The 22,647-nt window shown below is 44.8% G+C and overlaps 1 protein-coding gene across 1 annotated transcript; it reads right to left on the reverse strand.

Annotated features, from left to right (window-relative positions):
- Positions 1 to 845: 845 nt before the first annotated feature.
- On the reverse strand, positions 846 to 10,249 carry LOC139457830 (uncharacterized). The gene is made up of 5 exons (XM_071239177.1): positions 10,213 to 10,249; positions 4,755 to 4,839; positions 3,261 to 3,554; positions 2,217 to 2,504; positions 846 to 1,048 (listed from the first exon to the last, which is right to left on the reverse strand). The coding sequence occupies exons 2-5, from the start codon at positions 4,837 to 4,839 to the stop codon at positions 846 to 848; spliced, it is 870 nt and encodes a 289-aa protein (XP_071095278.1). The 5' UTR covers positions 10,213 to 10,249.
- Positions 10,250 to 22,647: the final 12,398 nt, after the last annotated feature.

The following is a 22,647-nucleotide window of genomic DNA, read 5'->3' on the forward strand; positions in this document are numbered from 1 at the left end:
ACTATTAACTATAACTATACTCACTCACTCACTAACAAGTACTTTTAAACAAGTAGCTACAGTTAACTATAACTATACTCACTCACTAACAAGTACTTTTAAACATGTAGCTACTATTAACTATAACTATACTCACTCACTCACTCACTCACTAACAAGTACTTTTAAACAAGTTGCTACTGTTATCTATAACTATACTCACTCACTCACCAACAAGAAGTTTTAAACAAGTAGCTACTATTAACTATAACTATACTCACTCACTCACTAACAAGAAGTATTAAACAAGTAGCTACTATATACTATAACTATACTCACCCACTCACTAACAAGTACTCTTAAACAAGTAGGTACAATTAACTATAACTATACTCACTCACTAACAAGTACTCTTAAACAAGTAGCTACAATTAACTATAACTATACTCACCCACTCACTAACAAGTACTCTTAAACAAGTAGCTACAATTAACTATAACTATACTCACCCACTCACTAACAAGTACTCTTAAACAAGTAGCTACAATTAACTATAACTATACTCACTCACTCACTAACAAGTACTCTTAAACAAGAAGCTACTATTAACCACTTACACACATTCATCTAAGTGGTAATGGATGCTCGTACATTTTAACAGATTACTTATTCCTCCGCAATAACTCCTACCATTTATGATGACATTAGTAAACTCGACGCAAAAGAAATAATTCCATTTTCAACATCTTCGTATTAACGAGTAAACGCTTCATCCATAAGGCTCCTTCGCCGCCCGGAACTTGACGAATGCCTTACTGTCCACGTGACAGAGAAGGTCGCGTTCTCTACGGCTTAGGTGCGTTCATTCAAATGTTAGCTAAAGGAATCTCCTCAGGTCTCTCCTCAGGAGTCCCTATGTTCTGGCGTTTACATCTCCTGTAGACGATTACAATGGCGATGACTACAGTTGCGATCCCAACTGCAATCCCAACTGCAATCCCAACTGTACTAGCTCCATCTGATGAAGACGTTACCGCGGACTGTGTGGAGGATGTCGGCATGTCAGTACCTTCAAGGGAGTAATAGGAAATATCATTGGAGGTTAGAATACTAGCAATCGTTTGAAACTATTCGATATTTGCACACGTGTATTTTAGCGATTCTTAATAGTGATTGGTCAGCTAAAGCCCTAATACGTCACAGTGCTTCATTGTCGAGAACAATACGATATGACGTCATCCATTGTTCAAGAGGTCACAAAATGATTGCAGACGTCATCTGAACAACAGGCTTCATAAGCTTTTCTTCATTTTCTTTCTTACACTGTCAATGAGTAATATCTGGAATGATCTACTCGAATCTCGGAATTAAGTCTCTTGCCAAAGGCTCGACCCGTGAAGATCTGGGGAGAAATAGATCTTCAGCAACCCATGCTTGCGTAAAAGGCGACTATGCTTGTCGTAAGAGGCGACTAACGGGATCGGGTGGTCAGGCTCGCTAACTTTTGTTGATACATGTCATCGATCGAAATTACGTGGATCGATGCTCTTGATGTCAATCACTGGATTGTGTGGTCCAGACTCAATTATTTACAGACCGCTGTCATATAGCTGGAATATTGCTGAGTGCGGCGTTTAACAACAAACCAACCAAACCAAAGCCAAAGGCTCGAGATTAAGACAATTCATTCACTCGTGACAGATGCTCCGGAAGTCCTCGAAGCTGGTTGGCTATTCTCTCTAGACTCTACTCAGTAAGGATGTATTTAATGTTCTGGTGGTATTAGCATATAACCGAAATAATTAACACGTTTAATTGAGGATGCAATTAAAGATATGTCCAGAGTGCTTGGAATGATGCATTGTGGAACTAGCACAATACGAAAGTGAGTGAGTGAGTGAGTTGGGTTTAACGCCGCTTTTAACATTATTCCAGTTATATCGCGGCGTGTCAGCTTAATCTGGGAGGAAAGCCCGAAGTGATGCAGGTCTCAGACGTTTACCACTTTGGTGAAACCCACGAGCACGGGTATGGTGCTGACAAACCTAGAAACATAATCGGGGTAACCGGGATTCGAACCCACAATCATAAGTTTCTGGCGTGTCCAGGGGACGCAACTCTGCACAGCGAATCGCGGCGCCTTAGACGACTGGGCCTCCCGTGCCCCCCACAATACAAAGACAGAACAAAGTTGTAGACACCTATCGTTCTTGCCCTGTGATGACATTTGTTCTTACCTTCAGCCAGCTTGTGTATACCCCCACAGGACACGTTCCTACTGCTACTACTACACGAGTAGATCAGACCGACCTCCCCGAAATGTGAGCTTGTCATGTTGAACTGTGTGGTCTCATTGAACTGTGTGGTCTCATTGATGAGAGTGGTGCTGATGCGTCCCGTCGTCAAGACAACCAGAGACGACTCAGAGCAGTAGCGTCTGGAAAGGCTCACTGTCAGTGTAAGTTTATCTCCCTCGTTGAGAGAGCTGGTGTTCGTGTCGCTCGTTATGTTACACGTTGGTATCTCTGAAAATTATCATGTAAATAATGAACGAAAACGTGAAACAAAAAGAAATCACCTTATAAACTGAATACTCAAACCTATATTAACATTGTCTGAATCTTATTGGCATCTTCTGGTGAATTCAGCAATGTATTAGAAGCAAGGTGATGATATATTGTGGATGTAACAAGTCAACAGTTAAGAAAATATTTATCATTCATTATTTCAAGTAGACTGTATGTGATCAGGATTTGTTGGTACCTGTGATGTTTTGGGTATTTTCTAGTGAGTGAGTGTGTTGTTAAACGCCGCTTTTAGCAGTATTCGAGCAATACCACGGCAAGGGTCACCAGACACAGACTTCACACTTTGTACCTATGTGGGGAATCGAACCCGGGTCTTCGGCGTGACGAGCGAACTCTTTAACCACACCACCTCTCCCCCTTTTTTTATAGAGACTCGGTTCCATAAGTTCTAGGTATGTATTTTATTAACTTATAATGTAATTAAAGCACTATTCAATACTTATGAGACAAAAAAATGACCTTGTACTAGGTTTATGATTGAGTTGAAACGCCAGTTCATACTTACTGGGGCGGTCGGGTAGCCTAGTGGTTAAAGCGTTCGCTCGTCACGCCGAAAACCCGGTTCGATTCCCGACATGGGTACAATGTGTGAAGCCTATTTCTGGTGTCCCCCGCCGTGATATTGCTGGAATATTGCTAAAAGCGGCGTAAAACCATATTCACTCACTCACTCACTCACTCACTGATACTTACTGACAACAGTCATGTGACAAGTCTCAGGGCGTAGATTATTTGTATCATTCACACATTTCCAGTCACCCCCATGGGAGGGTAGAACACTGGGTATAGTGAGAACACTGCATGTATTGTTGATGACAGATGCTTTACCAGGTGGTATACACCCTCCATCTGACAGATTACACATTGCTGCAGTACGTCCACCGGGTGTTAGGTAGGAAGTGACATTACGACTGCTTTCACGACAACAGGTCAGATTCACCGACGAGCCCAATTCAACGACTTCTGGACAGCGAAAACTGGGTGTACCTTTGGGAAAATATGTCCAGATTTGACACACGCTATTTGGAGACATTACCGCTTGGATAGTACACTGATCAGTGTAGCAGGGTGTCGCTGATTTTACGCAGGCAAAGCTGACAAAGCTACAAACTCTGAGCCAACTCGACCTCTATAAAATAATTTATGTTATGGTCTTCCTTCGTACGGAAGCCTTTTAGGGCCATTTGTTTTTTTATTTTGTTCGATACTATCTTGAAATTTCAAGACATTAAGTTGAAATTTCAAGATACTAAGTTGAAATTTCAAGATACTAAGTTGAAATTTCAAGATACTTTCTTGAAATTTTAAGATACTAAGTTGAAATTTCAAGATACTTAGTTGAAATTTCAAGATACTTTCTTGAAATATTAAGATAATAAGTTATTAACATCCTAAGATGTAAAAATACGTTTGAAGTGAATAATCTTGAAATATCAACTTAGTATCTTGAAATTTCAAGATAGTATCTTGAAATTTCAACTTCTCTATCTTGACATTTCAACTTAGTATCTTGAAATTTCAACTTAGTATCTTGAAATTCTAAGATAGTATCGAAAAAATTTAAAAAAACAAATGGCCCTAAAAGGCTTCTGTACCTTCGTGCCTTAAATAAATCTTTATTATGCTTAGTCTGTATATATATATAATCAATAGAGGATGGGTATATAATGAAATAGGGGATGGATAAATTATATTTATATGAATATATGATGAGAGGCATTTAGACGTTGGAGTACTAAGTAAGGATAAGATATATGGATGGACAACTTCTTTATTACAATTAGGAACCACGTTTCGGTGTAGGTTCTAACACCGTCATCAAGCAAGCACCATATATCTTATCCTTACTTTCTATAAAGTGGTTCATTTTATGGGCTTCCCTCGTCCCTTAAATAAATCTATGTAATACGTAGTTTGGTTTGTTTGTTGTTTAACGCCGCACTCAGCAATATTACAGCTATATGACGGCGGTCTGTTAAAAATCGAGGCGGGACCAGACAATCCAGTGAATAATATCATGAGCATCGATCGTTAGTCGCCTCTTACGACAAGAATAGTCGCCTTTTACAGCAAGCATGGGTTGCTTAAGACCTATTCTACAATCAATAGAGTATGGATATATAATATATGAAGGGATGGATAAATTATATTTATATGAATATATGATGAAAGAAGAACATAACCTACATTTGACGGTTTTCATCAAAAGGGAAATCAAGATGAAAGAACGCATGTATCCATCACATCGGCTGCTCCTATGGAGAACTGACATCTGTAAACACGAAGGTCAATGTGGTGCATATTAAAAGCGGTAATAGTTTTTTTGGTTTGTTGTTTAACGCCGCACTCAGCAATATTCCGGCTATATGACGGCAGTCTGTAAATAATCGAGTCTGGACCAGACAATCCAGTGATTAATATCATGAGCATCGATCCACGCAATTGGGATCGATGACATGCATGAACCAAGTCAGCGAGCCTGACAACCCGATCCCGTCAGTCGCCTTTTACGACAAGCATAGTCGCCTTTTACGACAAGCATAGTCGCCTTTTACGGCAAGCATGGTTGCTGAAGACCTATTCTACCCCGGAATCTTCACGGGTCGGTAATATGAAGTGACAGTGGAAGATGATTCACACATCGTTTTTTTCTTGTTGCAGTTGTAACTGTAGTGAGTGAGTTGGGTTTGAACAATATTCCAGTTATATCAGGGCGTGTCAGCTTGATGTAGGGGAAAGCCCAAAGTGATGCAGGTCTGAGACGTGAAGCACTTTGCTGGAACCAACGAGCACGGGCATGGTACTGAAAAACTTAGGGAGAAAATCAGGGCGAGCTGGGATTCGAACCCACGGTAATAGGTTTCTGGCGTTCCCAAGGTACAACATCAATAATCGTGCTCGTTTACCTAACTTCTTGAGAAGAGCAGGGACGGCTAAAGTTTTTGCAGAGCTAGATTCACTTCAACCTCTTGTCGACAAACGGTCTGAGCGAATGAAGTAAGTAATACATAGAGAATCTCACCCGAGTTTCTTTTGATATCAAATATATCCACACGAGTTGATAAAAGTGGAAAAATTCCGAGGCTTGCCGAGGATTTTTGTCACTTTTATCAACGAGTGTTGATATATTTGATATCAAAAGACACGAGGGTGAGATTTTATTTATCTTCCAGCATCATCCTTCCAAGTTTTTCCATTTGTAGACAGTAATGAGCAGTGTCTGCAGTGTAAAAAGTACTGCTAACAGCTTCAGTGGTACAGCCATTAGTGATGTCATTTGATTATGATGTCATGGTAACCAGTGACGTCTCAATGTTCTGCAAAGCATTGTGATGTAATTTCATTGCAGCGACATCTACAGTGTAGATATCGCTTGATCTATAGTTCAAGCGATATCTCCTATGGGAGCCAGTTTTGGATGATAAATAACTCTACATAAGAGATACGTGTCAAGACAAATGAACAAGATAATGAATTAAAAAAAAATAGTTCCCTTCATCCAGGCAGTGCTGTGTACAAACAGAACGGACTGAGAGTTTGATCATGACTAGTCATAAATCAAATGTGCAAGTTTAGTGCTCATGATATAGTCGGAATAAAACCATCAACTCTGCTTTATGCAGAGATGTCTATTGGATATGTAAAGGGTTTTGTCACTTTATTGAAAGAGCGAAGGCTAAAGCTGCTAGAATGTCCTAGCGTGTGTCAAGTTTCTGTTGGATAGACATGGAAGTCCCAATGGGACCCTGTACAAGCTCTGGCTGGGCCCGGGTAGCCTAGTGGTTAAAGCGTTCGCTCGTCACGCCGAAGACCCGGGTTCGAATCCCGACATGGGTACAATGTGTGAAGCCCATTTCTGGTGTCCCCCGCCGTGATATTGCTGGAATATTGCTAAAAGCGGCGTAAAACCAAACTCACTCACTCACTCACTCACTCACTCTTGCTGAGCCATTCGTGAAGCACTTGAGAAGTGAATACTTCACAATCTCCACTTAATGGAAACGTTCACGTCCAAATCGGAAAGATGGTGAAAAACAAGTTCTCTGTCAGAAAACAATTGTCCATTGGAGTTGTTGTTTTTGTAAGCCAAGATTATCTGGTTAGGAAAGCGTATGTTCGTGTTTACAGGACAACAAACGTGTTACACACAGCCAATTACGGACCTTATGCTAATCATGTGAATTACCACGAAACTGACTTTCAAGATTATATCTGTACATCAAACAGCTGCTTTTGACATTAATTGTTATTTTTATTGACACAAGAAGATAGTGACCTTACACCCGTGTATTATGTGATATTTTACGACCGCATCAATGTTTTCACATTAACGACAACAAGAGTTATCTTCTCCTTAATTTTCCGTATTTTCACCCCTGTGCGCGTTTGGAAGAGTACTAACATGCACAAATTTCTTAAGAAGCAGAAGTAGCAGAAGATGTTAACACAAGTAGTAGTAGTAGCAAATAGCAGAAGTAACGACAGGAGTAGCAACAGAAGTAGCAGGAGTAGCAGAAGTAGTAACACAAGTAGCAGAAGTAGTAACACAAGTAGCAAAAGTAGTAACACAAGTAGCTGGAGCAGCAACACAAGTAGCAGAAGTAGTAACACAAGTAGCAGAAGTAGTAACACAAGTAGCAGAAGTAGTAACACAAGTAGCAGAAGTAGTAACACAAGTAGCAGAAGTAGTAACACAAGTAGCAGAAGTAGTAACACAAGTAGTAACACAAGTAGCAGAAGTAGTAACACAAGTAGCAGAAGTAGTAACACAAGTAGCAGAAGTAGTAACACAAGTAGCAGAAGTAGTAACACAAGTAGCAGGAGCACCAACATAAGTAGCAGAAGTAGTAACATAAGTAGCAGAAGTAGTAACACAAGTAGCAGAAGTAGTAACACAAGTAGTAACACAAGTAGCAGGAGCACCAACATAAGTAGCAGAAGTAGTAACATAAGTAGCAGAAGTAGTAACACAAGTAGCAGAAGTAGTAACACAAGTAGCAGGAGTAGTAACACAAGTAGCAGAAGTAGTAACACAAGTAGTAACACAAGTAGCAGAAGTAGTAACACAAGTAGCAGAAGTAGTAACACAAGTAGCAGAAGTAGTAACACAAGTAGCTGGAGCACCAACATCAGTAGCAGAAGTAGTAACATAAGTAGCAGAAGTAGTAACACAAGTAGCAGAAGTAGTAACACAAGTAGCAGGAGCAGCAACACAAGTAGCAGAAGTAGTAACACAAGTAGCAGGAGCACCAACATAAGTAGCAGAAGTAGTAACATAAGTAGCAGAAGTAGTAACACAAGTAGCTGGAGCACCAACATAAGTAGCAGAAGTAGTAACATAAGTAGCAGAAGTAGTAACACAAGTAGCAGAAGTAGTAACACAAGTAGTAACACAAGTAGCAGAAGTAGTAACACAAGTAGCAGAAGTAGTAACACAAGTAGCTGGAGCAGCAACATCAGTAGCAGAAGTAGTAACACAAGTAGCAGAAGTAGTAACACAAGTAGCAGGAGCAGCAACATAAGTAGCAGAAGTAGTAACACAAGTAGCAGAAGTAGTAACACAAGTAGCAGAAGTAGTAACACAAGTAGCAGAAGTAGTAACACAAGTAGCAGAAGTAGTAACACAAGTAGCTGGAGCACCAACATAAGTAGCAGAAGTAGTAACATAAGTAGCAGAAGTAGTAACACAAGTAGCAGAAGTAGTAACACAAGTAGTAACACAAGTAGTAACATAAGTAGCAGAAGTAGTAACACAAGTAGCAGAAGTAGTAACACAAGTAGCTGGAGCACCAACATAAGTAGCAGAAGTAGTAACATAAGTAGCAGAAGTAGTAACACAAGTAGCAGAAGTAGTAACACAAGTAGTAACACAAGTAGCAGAAGTAGTAACACAAGTAGCAGAAGTAGTAACACAAGTAGCAGAAGTAGTAACACAAGTAGCTGGAGCACCAACATAAGTAGCAGAAGTAGTAACATAAGTAGCAGAAGTAGTAACACAAGTAGCAGAAGTAGTAACACAAGTAGTAACACAAGTAGTAACATAAGTAGCAGAAGTAGTAACACAAGTAGCAGAAGTAGTAACACAAGTAGCTGGAGCACCAACATAAGTAGCAGAAGTAGTAACATAAGTAGCAGAAGTAGTAACACAAGTAGCAGAAGTAGTAACACAAGTAGTAACACAAGTAGCAGAAGTAGTAACACAAGTAGCAGAAGTAGTAACACAAGTAGCAGAAGTAGTAACACAAGTAGCTGGAGCAGCAACATCAGTAGCAGAAGTAGTAACACAAGTAGCAGAAGTAGTAACACAAGTAGCAGGAGCAGCAACATAAGTAGCAGAAGTAGTAACACAAGTAGCAGGAGCAGCAACACAAGTAGCAGGAGCACCAACATCAGTAGCAGAAGTAGTAACACAAGTAGTAACACAAGTAGTAACACAAGTAGCAGAAGTAGTAACACAAGTAGCAGAAGTAGTAACACAAGTAGCAGAAGTAGTAACACAAGTAGCAGAAGTAGTAACACAAGTAGCAGGAGCAGCAACACAAGTAGCAGGAGCACCAACATCAGTAGCAGAAGTAGTAACACAAGTAGTAACACAAGTAGTAACACAAGTAGCAGAAGTAGTAACACAAGTAGCAGAAGTAGTAACACAAGTAGCAGAAGTAGTAACACAAGTAGCAGAAGTAGTAACACAAGTAGCAGAAGTAGTAACACAAGTAGCAGAAGTAGTAACACAAGTAGCAGAAGTAGTAACACAAGTAGTAACACAAGTAGCAGAAGTAGTAACACAAGTAGCAGAAGTAGTAACACAAGTAGTAACACAAGTAGCAGAAGTAGTAACACAAGTAGCAGAAGTAGTAACACAAGTAGCAGGAGTAGTAACACAAGTAGTAACACAAGTAGCAGAAGTAGTAACACAAGTAGCAGAAGTAGTAACACAAGTAGCAGAAGTAGTAACACAAGTAGCAGAAGTAGTAACACAAGTAGCAGAAGTAGTAACACAAGTAGTAACACAAGTAGCAGAAGTAGTAACACAAGTAGCAGAAGTAGTAACACAAGTAGCAGAAGTAGTAACACAAGTAGCAGAAGTAGTAACACAAGTAGCAGAAGTAGCAACACAAGTAGCAGAAGTAGCAACACAAGTAGCAGAAGTAGTAACACAAGTAGCAGAAGTAGTAACACAAGTAGCAGAAGTAGTAACACAAGTAGCAGGAGCAGCAACACAAGTAGCAGGAGCAGCAACATAAGTAGCAGAAGTAGTAACACAAGTAGCAGAAGTAGTAACACAAGTAGCAGAAGTAGTAACACAAGTAGCAGAAGTAGTAACACAAGTAGCTGGAGCAGCAACATCAGTAGCAGAAGTAGTAACACAAGTAGCAGAAGTAGTAACACAAGTAGCAGAAGTAGTAACACAAGTAGTAACACAAGTAGCAGGAGCAGCAACATAAGTAGCAGAAGTAGTAACAGAATAGCAGTTCGTTATATCCGTATAAGGGTTTCGTTATAAACGTAGCTTACTGTATTTTCCATCAGGAGCAAGTGGAAAATTAGGAAATGTAGGACCAACATTAATAACAGTATTTGAAGGTGCACATGCTACAGAAATGCGAGATGTGAATATTTGAAACTTTATGAAAGGTATACATACATCAGGCGTTAACGGTGACAAAACCAAGGTTCCTGGCAGCAACTGCAAACGTCGGGTAAATCTGAATTTGTCCACTAAATATTCGTTCGATAGTGTAAAATATATCCTGGTTATTTACTGTTCATGGTACATTGTTAACATACTTCACACTCTCTGTTATCAGCTGTCGTTAGGACATTAGAAAATAGGAAAACATCGCCTCATGTGTAACTGAATGTTACTCGGATGTGATAATGACAATGTTGTGTCAGCAGTATTATAATTTCTGAGGTTACTGCACGAATCGAACTGTAGTATGGTTTGGTTTGGTTTGTTGTTTTACGACGCACTCAGCAATATTCCAGCTATATGACGGCGGTCTGTTAATAATCGAGTCTGGACCAGACAATCGAGTGATTTACATCATGAACATAAATCCACGCAATTGGGATCGATGACATGCATGAACCAAGTCAGCGAGCCTGACCACCCGATCCCGTAAGTCGCCTTTTACGACAAGCATAGTCGCCTTTTACGGCAAGTATGGGTTGCTGAAGATCTATTCTATCCCGGATCTTCACGGGTCAGTGTATGATCGTGTTTTGGGATGAGGTTAGGGGTGGGGTAGAGATAGAGGTAAGGGGTTAGTGGTAGAGGTAGAAGTAGGGGATGTTTGTTTGTTTGTTGTTTAACGCAGCACTCAGCAATATTCCAGCTATATGACGGCGGTCTGTAGATAATTGAGTCTGGACCAGACTATCGAGTGATTGACATCATGAGCATCGATCCACGCAATTGGGATTGATGACATGCATCAACCAAGTCAGCGAGCCTGACCACCCGATCCCGTAAGTCGCCTTTTACGACAAGCATAGTCGCCTTTTACGGCAAGTATGGGTTGCTGAAGATCTATTCTATCCCGGATCTTCACGGGTCAGTGTATGATCGTGTTTTGGGATGAGGTTAGGGGTGGGGTAGAGATAGAGGTAAGGGGTTAGTGGTAGAGGTAGAAGTAGGGGATGTTTGTTTGTTTGTTGTTTAACGCAGCACTCAGCAATATTCCAGCTATATGACGGCGGTCTGTAGATAATTGAGTCTGGACCAGACTATCCAGTGATTGACATCATGAGCATCGATCCACGCAATTGGGATTGATGACATGCATCAACCAAGTCAGCGAGCCTGACCACCCGATCCCGTTAGTAGCCTTTTACGACAAGCATAGTCGCCTTTTACGGGAAGTATGGGTTGCTGAAGATCTATCTTCACGGGTCAGTGTATGATCGAGTTTTGGGGTTGAGGTTAGGGGTGGGGTAGAGATAGAGGTAAGGGGTTAGTGGTAGAGGTAGAAGTAGGGGATGTTTGTTTGTTTGTTGTTTAACGCCGCACTCAGCAATATTCCAGCTATATGACGGCGGTCTGTAGATAATGGAGTCTGGACCAGACAATCCAGTGATTAATATCATGAGCATTGATCCACGCAATTGGGATACGTTGACGTGTATCAACCACGTTAGCGAGCCTGACCACCCGATCCCGTTAGTCGCCTTTTACGACAAGCATGGGTTGCTGAAGACCTATTCTACCCATGATCTTCACGGGTCATATGATACATGTAAATAAACAATCATATTTATTACTGAATATAGATATATGATCGTTTATTCACACCCTGTAATAACCAATAGTTACAGAAAACTGACTTATTGCTAACAGTAGAATTGAACTGCAAGACATCATAAACATGTTTAAATATGAATTCTTGACATATGTCACATCCGCAGTGGAGCCCCGCTACGCAATAAAACTTGGGGGAAAAAGTAAATGCGGAAGTTAAAACGGCTTACAAACTAACACGCATTCATGTTTTAAACAGATACCATTTGTACATTTCATACCTGTATGCAAGCAATTGACTTATTTCCTTATATGCGGCAATATTCTGTGTTTGTCGCGGTGACAGTTAATGCGCCTATACGCAGTTCACCAGAACACTGAGCTGCAATGCTTCCTTAACTGAAGCAGTGGACTTTGAAAGTATTATCTCAGAAATGTAAAGTTTTTTGGGTTTTTTTGTTTTTTTTTGTAGTTTAACACCGCACTCAGCAACATTCCAGCTATATGACGGCGGTCTGTAAATCCTCGAGTCTGGACCAGACAAATCAGTTACTGACATTATGAGCATCGAGCTACGCAAATGGGACTCGATGACATGCATCAACCAAGTCAGCGAGCCTGACCACCCGATCCCGTTAGTCGCCTCTGTCGACAAGCATAGTCGCCTTTTACGGCAAGCATGGGTTGCTGAAGACCTAATCTACCCCGGATCTTCACGGGCTATTTTTTTAGTAATAGCTGTTGTAATATAATGACATATACACACTTTGATTTTCTCATAGTGTTACTTTATAGTTTCAGTTCAGAACAGTATGACATCTAAACCTTCTCGTTATTTCCGAAATCCAATAGAACATATGGATATTGGGGAATGGCCATGTATTGGGAGGGGGGGGGGGGGGTCACTGGATTGTCTGAGACTTACAGACCGCCGTCATATAGCTGGAATATTGTTGAGTGCGGCGTTAAACAACGAACAAACTAACAAACTGGATGTGGGTGTGGGCGTGTTTTTTTCTTTGATCTTCTTTTGGTGTGTGTGTGGGGGGGGGGGGGGGGGGGGGGGGGGGGGATATCAGTAACGCATTTCTCTCGACCTGTGTCAACAGTATACATGATAGTGAGGATGTAAGTGGCTTATGACGAGACATTCAGAGGCTCTCGCTGTCGCTGTCGCATATGCACTCAACGGCTTTTTGAACGAGATCGGACCGTTCTCCGCAGAGCTGGTGCAGACCCACAGCTATATATTTAGCTAAGTTTTGTCCCAGCTGCATACCGGTTGTACAGTGTGGCTACTGATAGCAACAGGCTGCGACCACCGCGTGAGATACACCCCTTTCTATTTCGACAGATATTACTTCCTGGTCGTATTGACTCGGGGCTCACCACACACAACAGACAGCTACAAGTCGACTCGTCTCACATCAAAACACGGGCTGTGTACTCGCGGGCAGATGACCACGGAGTAGGCTGACCACTTTGTCGGATTAACGAGATTGATTAATGAGTGACTTCGGTAATTTGTTGCAAATTAGGTGTGTCGCAGTCGGAGTGCGAGACTGTCGGAATAACGGGTCAAGATGGCACTGATCCACTCGGTTCCCAACAGTCGTGGCGGATAAACCCGATTGTCGGATTAACGAGACTTGACTGTAAGTGGATTATACTTATTTGTAATCATCACTTGATCACAACTCCACGTTGGCTTGCATTTGGGATTAAATAGGATAGGGTGTAGTCTGATATAGACGCAGTCCCGGTGTAAAATATGACTGTGAAAACGAAACTTGATAAGGACAGTGTAACAGTGTGGCAGTACTAATTATGTTTGTTGGGTGCCGTGTTACAGAAGGCGAAGTTCTGCAGGAAAAAAAAAATTAAATCAAGGGTATTGTAGTGATCGTAGGTTTCCGGAGGTCTTCGGAAAGGTCCGAGTTGGTCGTCCCGTGGCTGACCGCGGGAGACCCCACATTCAGTGTGTTGTCAGCCATCGTTGTGAGTAAACCAGGTCGAGTACCCAGCTCAATGCAGTATTGACTTATATACTGACTTGACGAACCGACAGCCCTTGTACGTGAGTAGAAAACAAGGTTTGTGAAACCGAGATATCGTTTTCACAACAGTGGCGCTGTGAACACATCGAATTTTCTCGGGAAAATATTTTTTTCCGAATTCGCCGACTGCTCGACATTGCCGCCACGCCGTCGCCATCTTGTTTGTCTTGGCTACAGTTGGTTGGTTGGTTTGTTGTTAAACAGACAATCCAGTGATTGACACCATGAGCATCGATCCACGCAATTGGGATATGATGACATGCATCAACCAAGTCAGCGAGCCTGACCACCGGATCCCGTTAGTCACCTTTTACGACCAGCATAGTCGCCTTTTACGGCAAGCATGGGTTGCTGAAGACCTATTCTACCCCGGAATCTTCACGGGTCTCTTGGCTACAGGGACAAGAGGGATATTTGGCTAAAGTTTAATGAAACTTTTGCATTTTGCGACATTTTTGTAGTAGTAATTTCAGCGTGCGTTGATCAAGTACGTCCGTTATCGTGACTGTGCACAATAATTAATAATTAGGGAACAGTAGCATATCAGAAATTCATGTTCTTATGTCAATTTTGACCCTTTCACATGCGTAGTTGTGTGTGGCAATTGGTGACAGCTCGTAACGGATTTTTGTTGACGTTGCCTCGCGAGTGTCACCCATTTTCGTCACGGACGTATAAGTTCGTATGTCGTAACAAATAGCGTAGGTGTTTAGTGTAAGGGGAAGTAGGAATAGAAATGTTATTTTTTTTATTAGGATTCAGGGCAAATAGTTGTCTGGATATATTGTATTATTGTTCATTGCTCGGTGTGATTTTCCATGGTATTCTACACACTGTTGGAAGATGGAGGAAAAGGGGGTGAGAGTCAATTATGCCACTTGGTTTCAACTATGTGAAATGATTTGATGACAGTGACGAGATGGTGAGCCAGTTAGACTTTGCCATAAACCCCGACCATGGCAACAGGCGAAGGAACCATACTGAGAGGATGGAGGATCGGCATGTGCAACAGCCGGAGACAAATCCATACGACTGGATGCAGGAGGGTGGAGATGACCAGGCCGAAGGGGGGGAATGGCACAGACATAGACACATCCGAGGGGCTGGGAAGTTATGGTGAGCCTGTTTGACCATCAGAAAAACATGGCAGAGGCTCAGGAAAGGAGACTATCAGAGATGCTGGCAGCCCAGGCTGAAACTAGCTTGCGGATGAGTCGGGAACAGATGAACGAGATAGCTAAGCTCCAGGCTGAAACTGTCTCGCAGATAGTCGAGGCTTTGGCTAATTTGGCTCCCACACTACAAGGCCCGGGCAAGAGTAACTCGGGCCTGCAGCAAGACAGGCCGGCACTTATGAGTCCGTCGTGGGAAATAGTTACCAGTATCCAAAGGGGACCACGGGTTCACCCGGAACTGAGGTTGGACGACAGCCCACAAAGACAGTACCACCCTGACCACGGAGCAGAACCGGAAACATGCTCGAGGATCGCCACAGGGAGGTACTCCCCAGTTTCAATCTGACAGTTCTGGCGAGTATGGGAACTCAAGCCTGTACCAGCACAAAGGGACCCCAAACAAGGAAGCAAATTGGGGCCACAGCCCACCCTCTAGCTCCCGGCGAGCTTGGATGCAAATGGTGTGAATCCATCCACTTGGGATTACCCTTTGCCCAAGCAAGTGAACAGCTACCAATCAGCAATTGACCATCAAGGCGCACCGGATCCCAAGGTGGTCAAGCAGGAACCAACTAAAAGTGACAAGACCACGCGGGACAGAGGACTTAACAGAAGAGGCCCCGATAGAAGAGATTTGGATAGTCGAGGCGACCAGGACCAGGCCCCCGTGGATAGGTATCAAGTTGAGGAAAGTGACGTGGATGAGCGAGAGGACCCACGAGAGCCTAGCCTCAAGGGAGATAGAGTTAGACGGGATAGGGGCGTGAATAGAGGTCCGGTTCGCAGAGGCCCCGAACGACGGGAAGGAGGAAAAGACCAGCCCCAACGCCATAGTACCCCTAACCTAACATATGACGGAAGATCTGGTTGGTCAGGTTTTTACCTCAAATTCCAAACATTGGCCCGCAAAGAGGGTTGTTGGGAACAGGAGAAAAAGGATCAACTCACGTTAGTGATGCGAGACGTGGCAAGTGACTACATAACTATGTGCCTGGACCGGGACCCGGACTTGTCCTTTGTGGATATGGTGTTTAAACTACAAAAACGGTTTGAACGCAGTGAACTTGTGGAGACGGCACAGATACGATTCCCTACCATGAGGCAAGAGGGGGAAGAGACATTAGAAGACTGGGCACAGCGATTATTTGCCACGGCTGTGGTAGCTTTCAGGGATTGTCCAGACCAGTTCATCGATCGTCAGGTGATAATGCGTCTCTGCCAAGGATGCGAAAACAAGGAGGCTGGACAATTCATCTCTAACATGAAACAAGGGACCCTGGAGGTCGCCATTTCAAGCTTGCGCCAATACCAGCATAACACACAGGCAGTGTATGGAAGGGCCCGTCGGGAGATATGACAGATCGCTACAGACACATCACTACCACCAGAAACACGGGTGAAGGTGGTTCAAGCCTCGAGTCCCAAGTCATCAGGTAGTTCTGGTGATTCTGGCACAGAGATAACAGGGAGACTGGAAGCTGTGGAACAGAAAGTCAGTAGCCTCACCCTGTTTGCAGAGGAAACCAGGACCTTTATGAATGAAACCAGGACCTCAAAAAAAGAGATCAGGACTTCTATGGAGGAAATCAAGACCATGGTCACGAACCTGGTGGAGAATGTGAACAGTAGAGGACGTCAAATGTCTCCGAGCCCTAGCCGACGCACTAAGGGATGCTTTATCTGTGGAGTTGAGGTGCATTTCAAGGCAGATTGTCCCCGCAAGAACCCCAGCGAGGAGAGAAAGGTGTCCTTTGTAGAGCCGTCTGGGGGCGTGACTTAAATCATGTAAGGGGAGTGCGGACAGGCCAAAATCCCTCCCCCACATCTCACAGAGAGGTCGACCAGACACAAAGGGACCGCCTCCATGACCACCATGGAGACAATAATAGAGCGGGCACTGCTGGTTCATGACATACCGGACGGGGAACTTAAGCCGGTGAGAACCAGCAGCTTATCTACAATGCCTCATAGGACATTCGACAGGGACAGACCACCTCCATGGCCACCAGACATAGCAATAGAGTCGGTGTCACTGGTTCATGACACACCGAGGGGAACCAACAGTCTCCACACTGCCTCATAGGACATTCGATCGATTGGGACAGACCACTTCCCTGGCCGCCCCCAACAGCCAACAAGCCGGTGCCTCTGATGTACAAATCACCGGACAAAGAGGACAAGCCGGCAAGAACCAGCCAAAACTCAAACAGTGAGCCGGTACAATTGAAGCCAGGAGAATCACCCAGACTTAGCAAAGGCAGAGAGATTGACATAGAGACAGGGCTTCCAATGATTACAATCCATGCCCTTAACCAACTCGCCTCCTTCACGATCAAGGTGGATTTTCAAGGTGTGAACACAGTCGGAATAGTGGACAGCGCTGCTGATGTAACCCTTATTCAGATACTTTCTATGATGGGCTATCAGACAAACCAGTCCTAGTGCAGGAGGTCATGGTAAACAATGCAGGGAGAGACCTGAGGATGAGAGGATGGGTAACAGAGCCGGCCAGGCTGCGAATTCACGGCACGACGTATAGGCAAGAAGTCTTGGTAGCCCCATTCGGAGACTCGCTAATCTTGGGAACAGACTTCCTGATGAACAACTGCACTAATATCAGTTTAGAATATCAAAACATCACCATCGTGGGGGAAAATGTCCTAATGATCATCACACCGCGAGAGGGCAAGGTGTGCCGTGTCTTTCTTACCTCCGCTGTTGTCACACGGGTGACGGGACGATTGGATAAGAAAATAGAACAATATATGGTGGAGCCTGTCCTGGGAGTCCTGGGAGTCCTGGGTGTAGTGTCTGAAGCTGAGGTTATTGTGCCGGAATATGAGACAACAATGACAAGGTGTAGAATGGTTAAGAGTCCATATCAGTACAGAGTCAAAGGGATAGCGGATCCAGTGGAAGAGATGGGGATGCCAGTGGTCCCACCTCATTTGACAGACTTATTTGAATGTTCCAAGGTTCATTTGGAGAATGACGATAGGGGCCAGTTGGCAGAACTTCTGATTGAATTCCATGACGTGTTCGCCCGGGACGAGCTTGACCTGTGTGACATCTCAGCCATAGAGCATTCCATAGGCACCGGGGATGCCAAGCGGTTGAGACGAACGCCTTTCGGTTTCGCAGAAGAAGAGGAGGAACATCTCAAGAAGATGCTGAAGGGAGGCGTCATCCAGCCTTCAAAAGTTCGGAGTGGGCCTCGGCGCCAGTGTTAATCCGCAAGAAATGTGGAGGTGTGCGCTGGTGCATAGATTTTCGCTCGCTAAATGCCCGGACTATGAAAGACGTCTTCCCTCTGCCCTTGATCGATGAGTGCCTCGACACATTAGCAAACAGCACTTGGTTTTCGAAATTACTTGCCAACTCTGCCTACTGGCAAGTCAGGATTAAACAGGAAGACAGGAGGAAAACCGCATTTGTCACGAAATACGGCCTCTACGAGCACATAAGGATGGGTTTCGGATTGTGCAACGCTCCAGCCACCTACGCCCAGGTGATGACACTGATACTTGGTGGGTTGAGTTGGGACATAGTCCTAGCATTCTTAGATGACGCAGTGGTAAATGGCATCACCATCCCTCAGCACTTTGAGAATCTGCGGACTGTTTTCAGACGATTCCGAGAATACCGCCTAAAACAGAAGCTAAAGAAGTGCGAACTCTTCCAGCAGAAAATAGAGTTTCTAGGGAGAACAGTCAGTAGTGATGGAGTGGGGGTGAACAACGCTAGTCTGGGAGTAGTCGTAGAATGGCCAGCCCCTAAGACGACAAATGAAACAGAGAGCTTCCTGGGATTTGCAAACTACCACAGAAACTTTATCAAGGGTTATGCCAAGCTAGCGACCCCTTTGTATTCAATCACTGGGAAGAAGCCCTTCAACTGGGGTCCAGATCAGGAGATAAGCTTTGAAACCCTCAAACAGGCTCTGTTGTCTACACCTGTGCTCGGGTTACCGAACAAAACAGACCCCTTCCTGCTCGATACTGACGCCTCTGACCTGGCTATTGGGGCGGAATTGATTCAAGTTCAGCACGGAGAGGAGAGAGTCATAAGTTATGGCAGTTTCGCACTGACCCCGAACAGCAACGTTATTGCACAACATGCAAGGAGTTGCTTGCATGCGGTGATCCGCTTCACAAGGCAATACCGCCATTACCTTCTAGGTCGCCCTTTCACTGTCCGCACGGAACACAACAATCTTCGTTGGCTCCAAGATTTCAAATCTCCAGAAGGACAGATTGCCAGGTGGCTGGAAGAACTTGGACAGTACGATATGGTTGTGGAACATCGCCCTGGGGCAAAGCACCAAAATGCGGACGGGTTGTCCATGATCCTGTGGGACAATGACTGTGACAGCTTTCAAAGATGGGTGGCTCTTGAATATCTACCATGTGGAATGCAAGTATTGCACAAGAGCACAGGAAAACTTGGGTCAGTTCTATGAGGAGGTGGACTATGCCATACTGCTATCAAGGTGGCTAGGGCAACCAAGAGCCTAGTTACACAGACAGAAGATTTTAACGGTTGTTTCACAGATGGCTTGCTTAGGGAGCTGATGAGGAGGACCCACTGTGACTCCCTTGATGAACCCTGTGTGCGGTCCATATCGCTGGACGCCAGCTCCCCGGAGGTGGAGATAGTGCTAAGCCGGACAACCTCAGAAGAGAAAAACCCAGATGATCTCCCAGAAGCTCAGGCCTTTGGGTATTCCATTGAGCAGATACAGGTGGCGCAAGACGAAGATGCAAATTTGGAGATACTGTTGAACTGGGTAGACCAAATAGGAAGTACCCTCTGACCAAGAACTTTTTCTGGCGAGTTCAGCAGCCAAATAATATTACCTGAACAAAGAACTGTTCTACCGAGACTCCCGGTGGGTGCTAGTGAAGAAGAACACCTAAACTGAGAATCTCCCAGTACGAGTACTGATACCAACAGCACTTCAGAGTGAGGTCTTAAAGTACCTGCATGATATTCCCATGTCAGGACATATGGGAGTGGCCAAGACCAGAGAGCGTCTTCGAGCTAAGTATTACTGGTACAAGGGTTCACAAGAGGCCAGGGACTACATAGCCATGTGTTCGAGATGTAACCGGAACAAGAAACCGCTGAAACATGCACGGTGAGAGTTGACATGTTTCCATGCAGGCGCCCCCATGAAAAGAGTACACATGGACTTTGTTGGGCCGCTGCCACTAAGCAGACGAGGGAATCAACACATCCTCATGATCGTAGATCAGTTTACCAAATGGGTGGAGTGCATTCCCTTGCCCAGCCAGAAGGCGGAGGTGACAGCCAGAGCAGCTGTCAAAGAGTTGTTCACGCGTTTCGGATTCCCTTTCCAGATACATACCGACCAAGGAAGGAACTTCGAGAGCCGAATGTTCCAGGCGGTGTGTGACCCATTGCACATCTCCAAGACGAGAACAACACCGTTCCGACCATCTTCAAATGGGCAGGTAGAGCGCTACAATCGGACTCTTCTCCAGATGGTCCGATGTCACATCGGCAAGTCACAGGACACCTTGGATGAGTTTTTGCCTCAACTTTCCAGCGCAATCCGATCCTCTGTAAACAGGCAAACAGGTTTTACAGCAAACAGACTTATGCTGGGCAGGGAGGTGAACACACCATTGGATCTGATGTTTGGATCCCCGGTCTCCGAGGAAGAGGGTCCCAGTGTCCATGAATATGTCAGAGATCTGAAGGAAGCGATCCAGGAGGCCCATGACCTGGCTCGAGTGACACTAAAATCTGCAAGTGCATGAAAAGGGACTACGACCTGAAAACCTTGACCCGGACATTCCATGAAGGCCAGCCGGTATTTGTGTTGGACTCTGCTGCGTTACTGGGCCAGTGTAAGAAGCTCTTTCCTGTATGGAAGGGGCCTTATCTTATTGTAAGGAAGATCACGTCAAACCTTTTCATTGTGGCTACCCCAAGAAGGAACTAACATTACATCATGACAGAATCAAGCCGTGCGAAGACCGTGAGCTCCCACGATGGATGAAGAAAAAGATGAAATAGGAGGAAACAAGGTGGGATCTGGAAGGACTGTTTCCTGAACCGACTGCTGATACTCCAGACCCAGGTGCAGAAGATGAACTTCTTTACTGCATATGCCGCCAACCTGATGATGGAGAATTTAGGATTGCTTGTGATACCTGCAACAGTTGGTTTCATGGCAAATGTGTGGGGATCACCGAGGCGATGGCAGAGACGATAGGGGAGTACTTTTGCCTGGATTGCCAGTAGATGAATAGGATGACTGACAGTACGGTCATGACCGCTAGGGTTAGGCAGGTTATGTCATTCCCACTCTCTGCTGACGTTGGGGAGGGTGGGACCAGCCAAGCTTATTCCGCCCTTTTGTGGAGAGGGGGTGGAGTATTCCTGTTAGTAGTTTGCATTTCCTCTCTTTCCAGGTATAGCCATGTTCAGCACAAGTGACTCATCACAGGAGCGATCTTGGAAAGAATGAGAGAGGGGAAGGAAGAAGGTGGTTAGTAGAAGAGAGCGGTCTACCGCTCCTCAGAGACACTGTGAGTCCATCGTGATGGCGGATTTCAGGGGAGAGAAAAGGCCTCATCGATGGCGGAGCCCGAGTCCAGAGAGGAGGTATCGGGGGAGCCCAGAAGGGCCATCTCATCGGCATAGGAGCCCCAGCCTGCACTGTTCAAGGAGAACTACAAACTCGCACCATCCTGCAAGATATGGGCGCAGCCCAAATCGTCGTGGGGAAAGACAGTCCAGACACCAAAGTCCCAGCGTAACCCCGGATAGGCTCAGCATCAGGCTCAGCCGTAGGAGCTCTCCAAGGAGTACTGCTGGTTACAGGAGCCCCAGTCCTCGGAGCTCCAGTCCTCGGAGAAGCTCTTACAGGAGTCAGAGCCAGCAGGGGCCAACGTGGTCGAGTGAAGACAGAAGGCACCAACAGCCTTCAACAAAATCAAACCGGTCCGTCTCGCAGGCGGATCGGGCAACAGTCCAGGTTAACACCGGGACCTGGACACATGTGCACACAGAAAGGCAGCCTGAAGCATCACAGTCGATCGTACAGGCGGATGGGGGCGCACTGAAGAAAGGCAGGGGACCTTCTTCAACGAGTGGAATAGCCACAGGACTAAATCACTCACCCGAGAGAAGCATTAGACCCCTCACTTTGTCGTCATGGATCCAGTCTGAGATGGACGCACAGTCACAGTCAGAGGAAGGCCCTCATCAACGAGAGAAGAGGTTGAGGGGATATCTGCTAGGGTCGCCCGTCGGGCAGGCGGGTGAATGAGCCCTTTTCATGGAGGAGTTGCCCACAGCTGAGGTTCAGAAGGAAATTGTGACTGGAGCCCTCCCTAGGAGGAAGACTCAGTTCACCCTTGTTTTTCTAGCCAAGACCAGTTGCGGGGGCAGGGCTCAGGACCTTCTCAGAAGCAGGGCTCGGGACTTCTTCAGGGACCAGCCAGCAGGCAGAGAAGAGGCCTTGGAGAGCAAGAAGAGTAAGAACCAGTGGGAAGGTATGGAAGCCCCAGACAGACCGCCAAGAAGAATATCTTGGGGAGATGAACAGGAGTGGGAATGTATGGAAGTCCCAGACA

Source organism: Haliotis cracherodii, unplaced genomic scaffold (assembly GCF_022045235.1).
Source record: "Haliotis cracherodii isolate W230 unplaced genomic scaffold, xgHalCrac1.p SCAF_12, whole genome shotgun sequence".
Taxonomy (NCBI): Eukaryota; Metazoa; Mollusca; class Gastropoda; order Lepetellida; family Haliotidae; genus Haliotis; species Haliotis cracherodii.

What these genes read in the sequence shown, in the direction of transcription:
- LOC139457830 (XM_071239177.1), bottom strand. Translation starts at nt 4,839, where the DNA reads ATGTCAGTTCTCCATAGGAGCAGCCGATGTGATGGATACATGCGTTCT. An exon ending in TTGTCACATGACTGTTGTCA is followed by an intron (nt 2,505 to 3,260) that starts GTAAGTATCAGT and finishes GATAATTTTCAG; the next exon opens with AGATACCAACGTGTAACATA. An exon ending in TATACACAAGCTGGCTGAAG is followed by an intron (nt 1,049 to 2,216) that starts GTAAGAACAAAT and finishes ACTCCCTTGAAG; the next exon opens with GTACTGACATGCCGACATCC.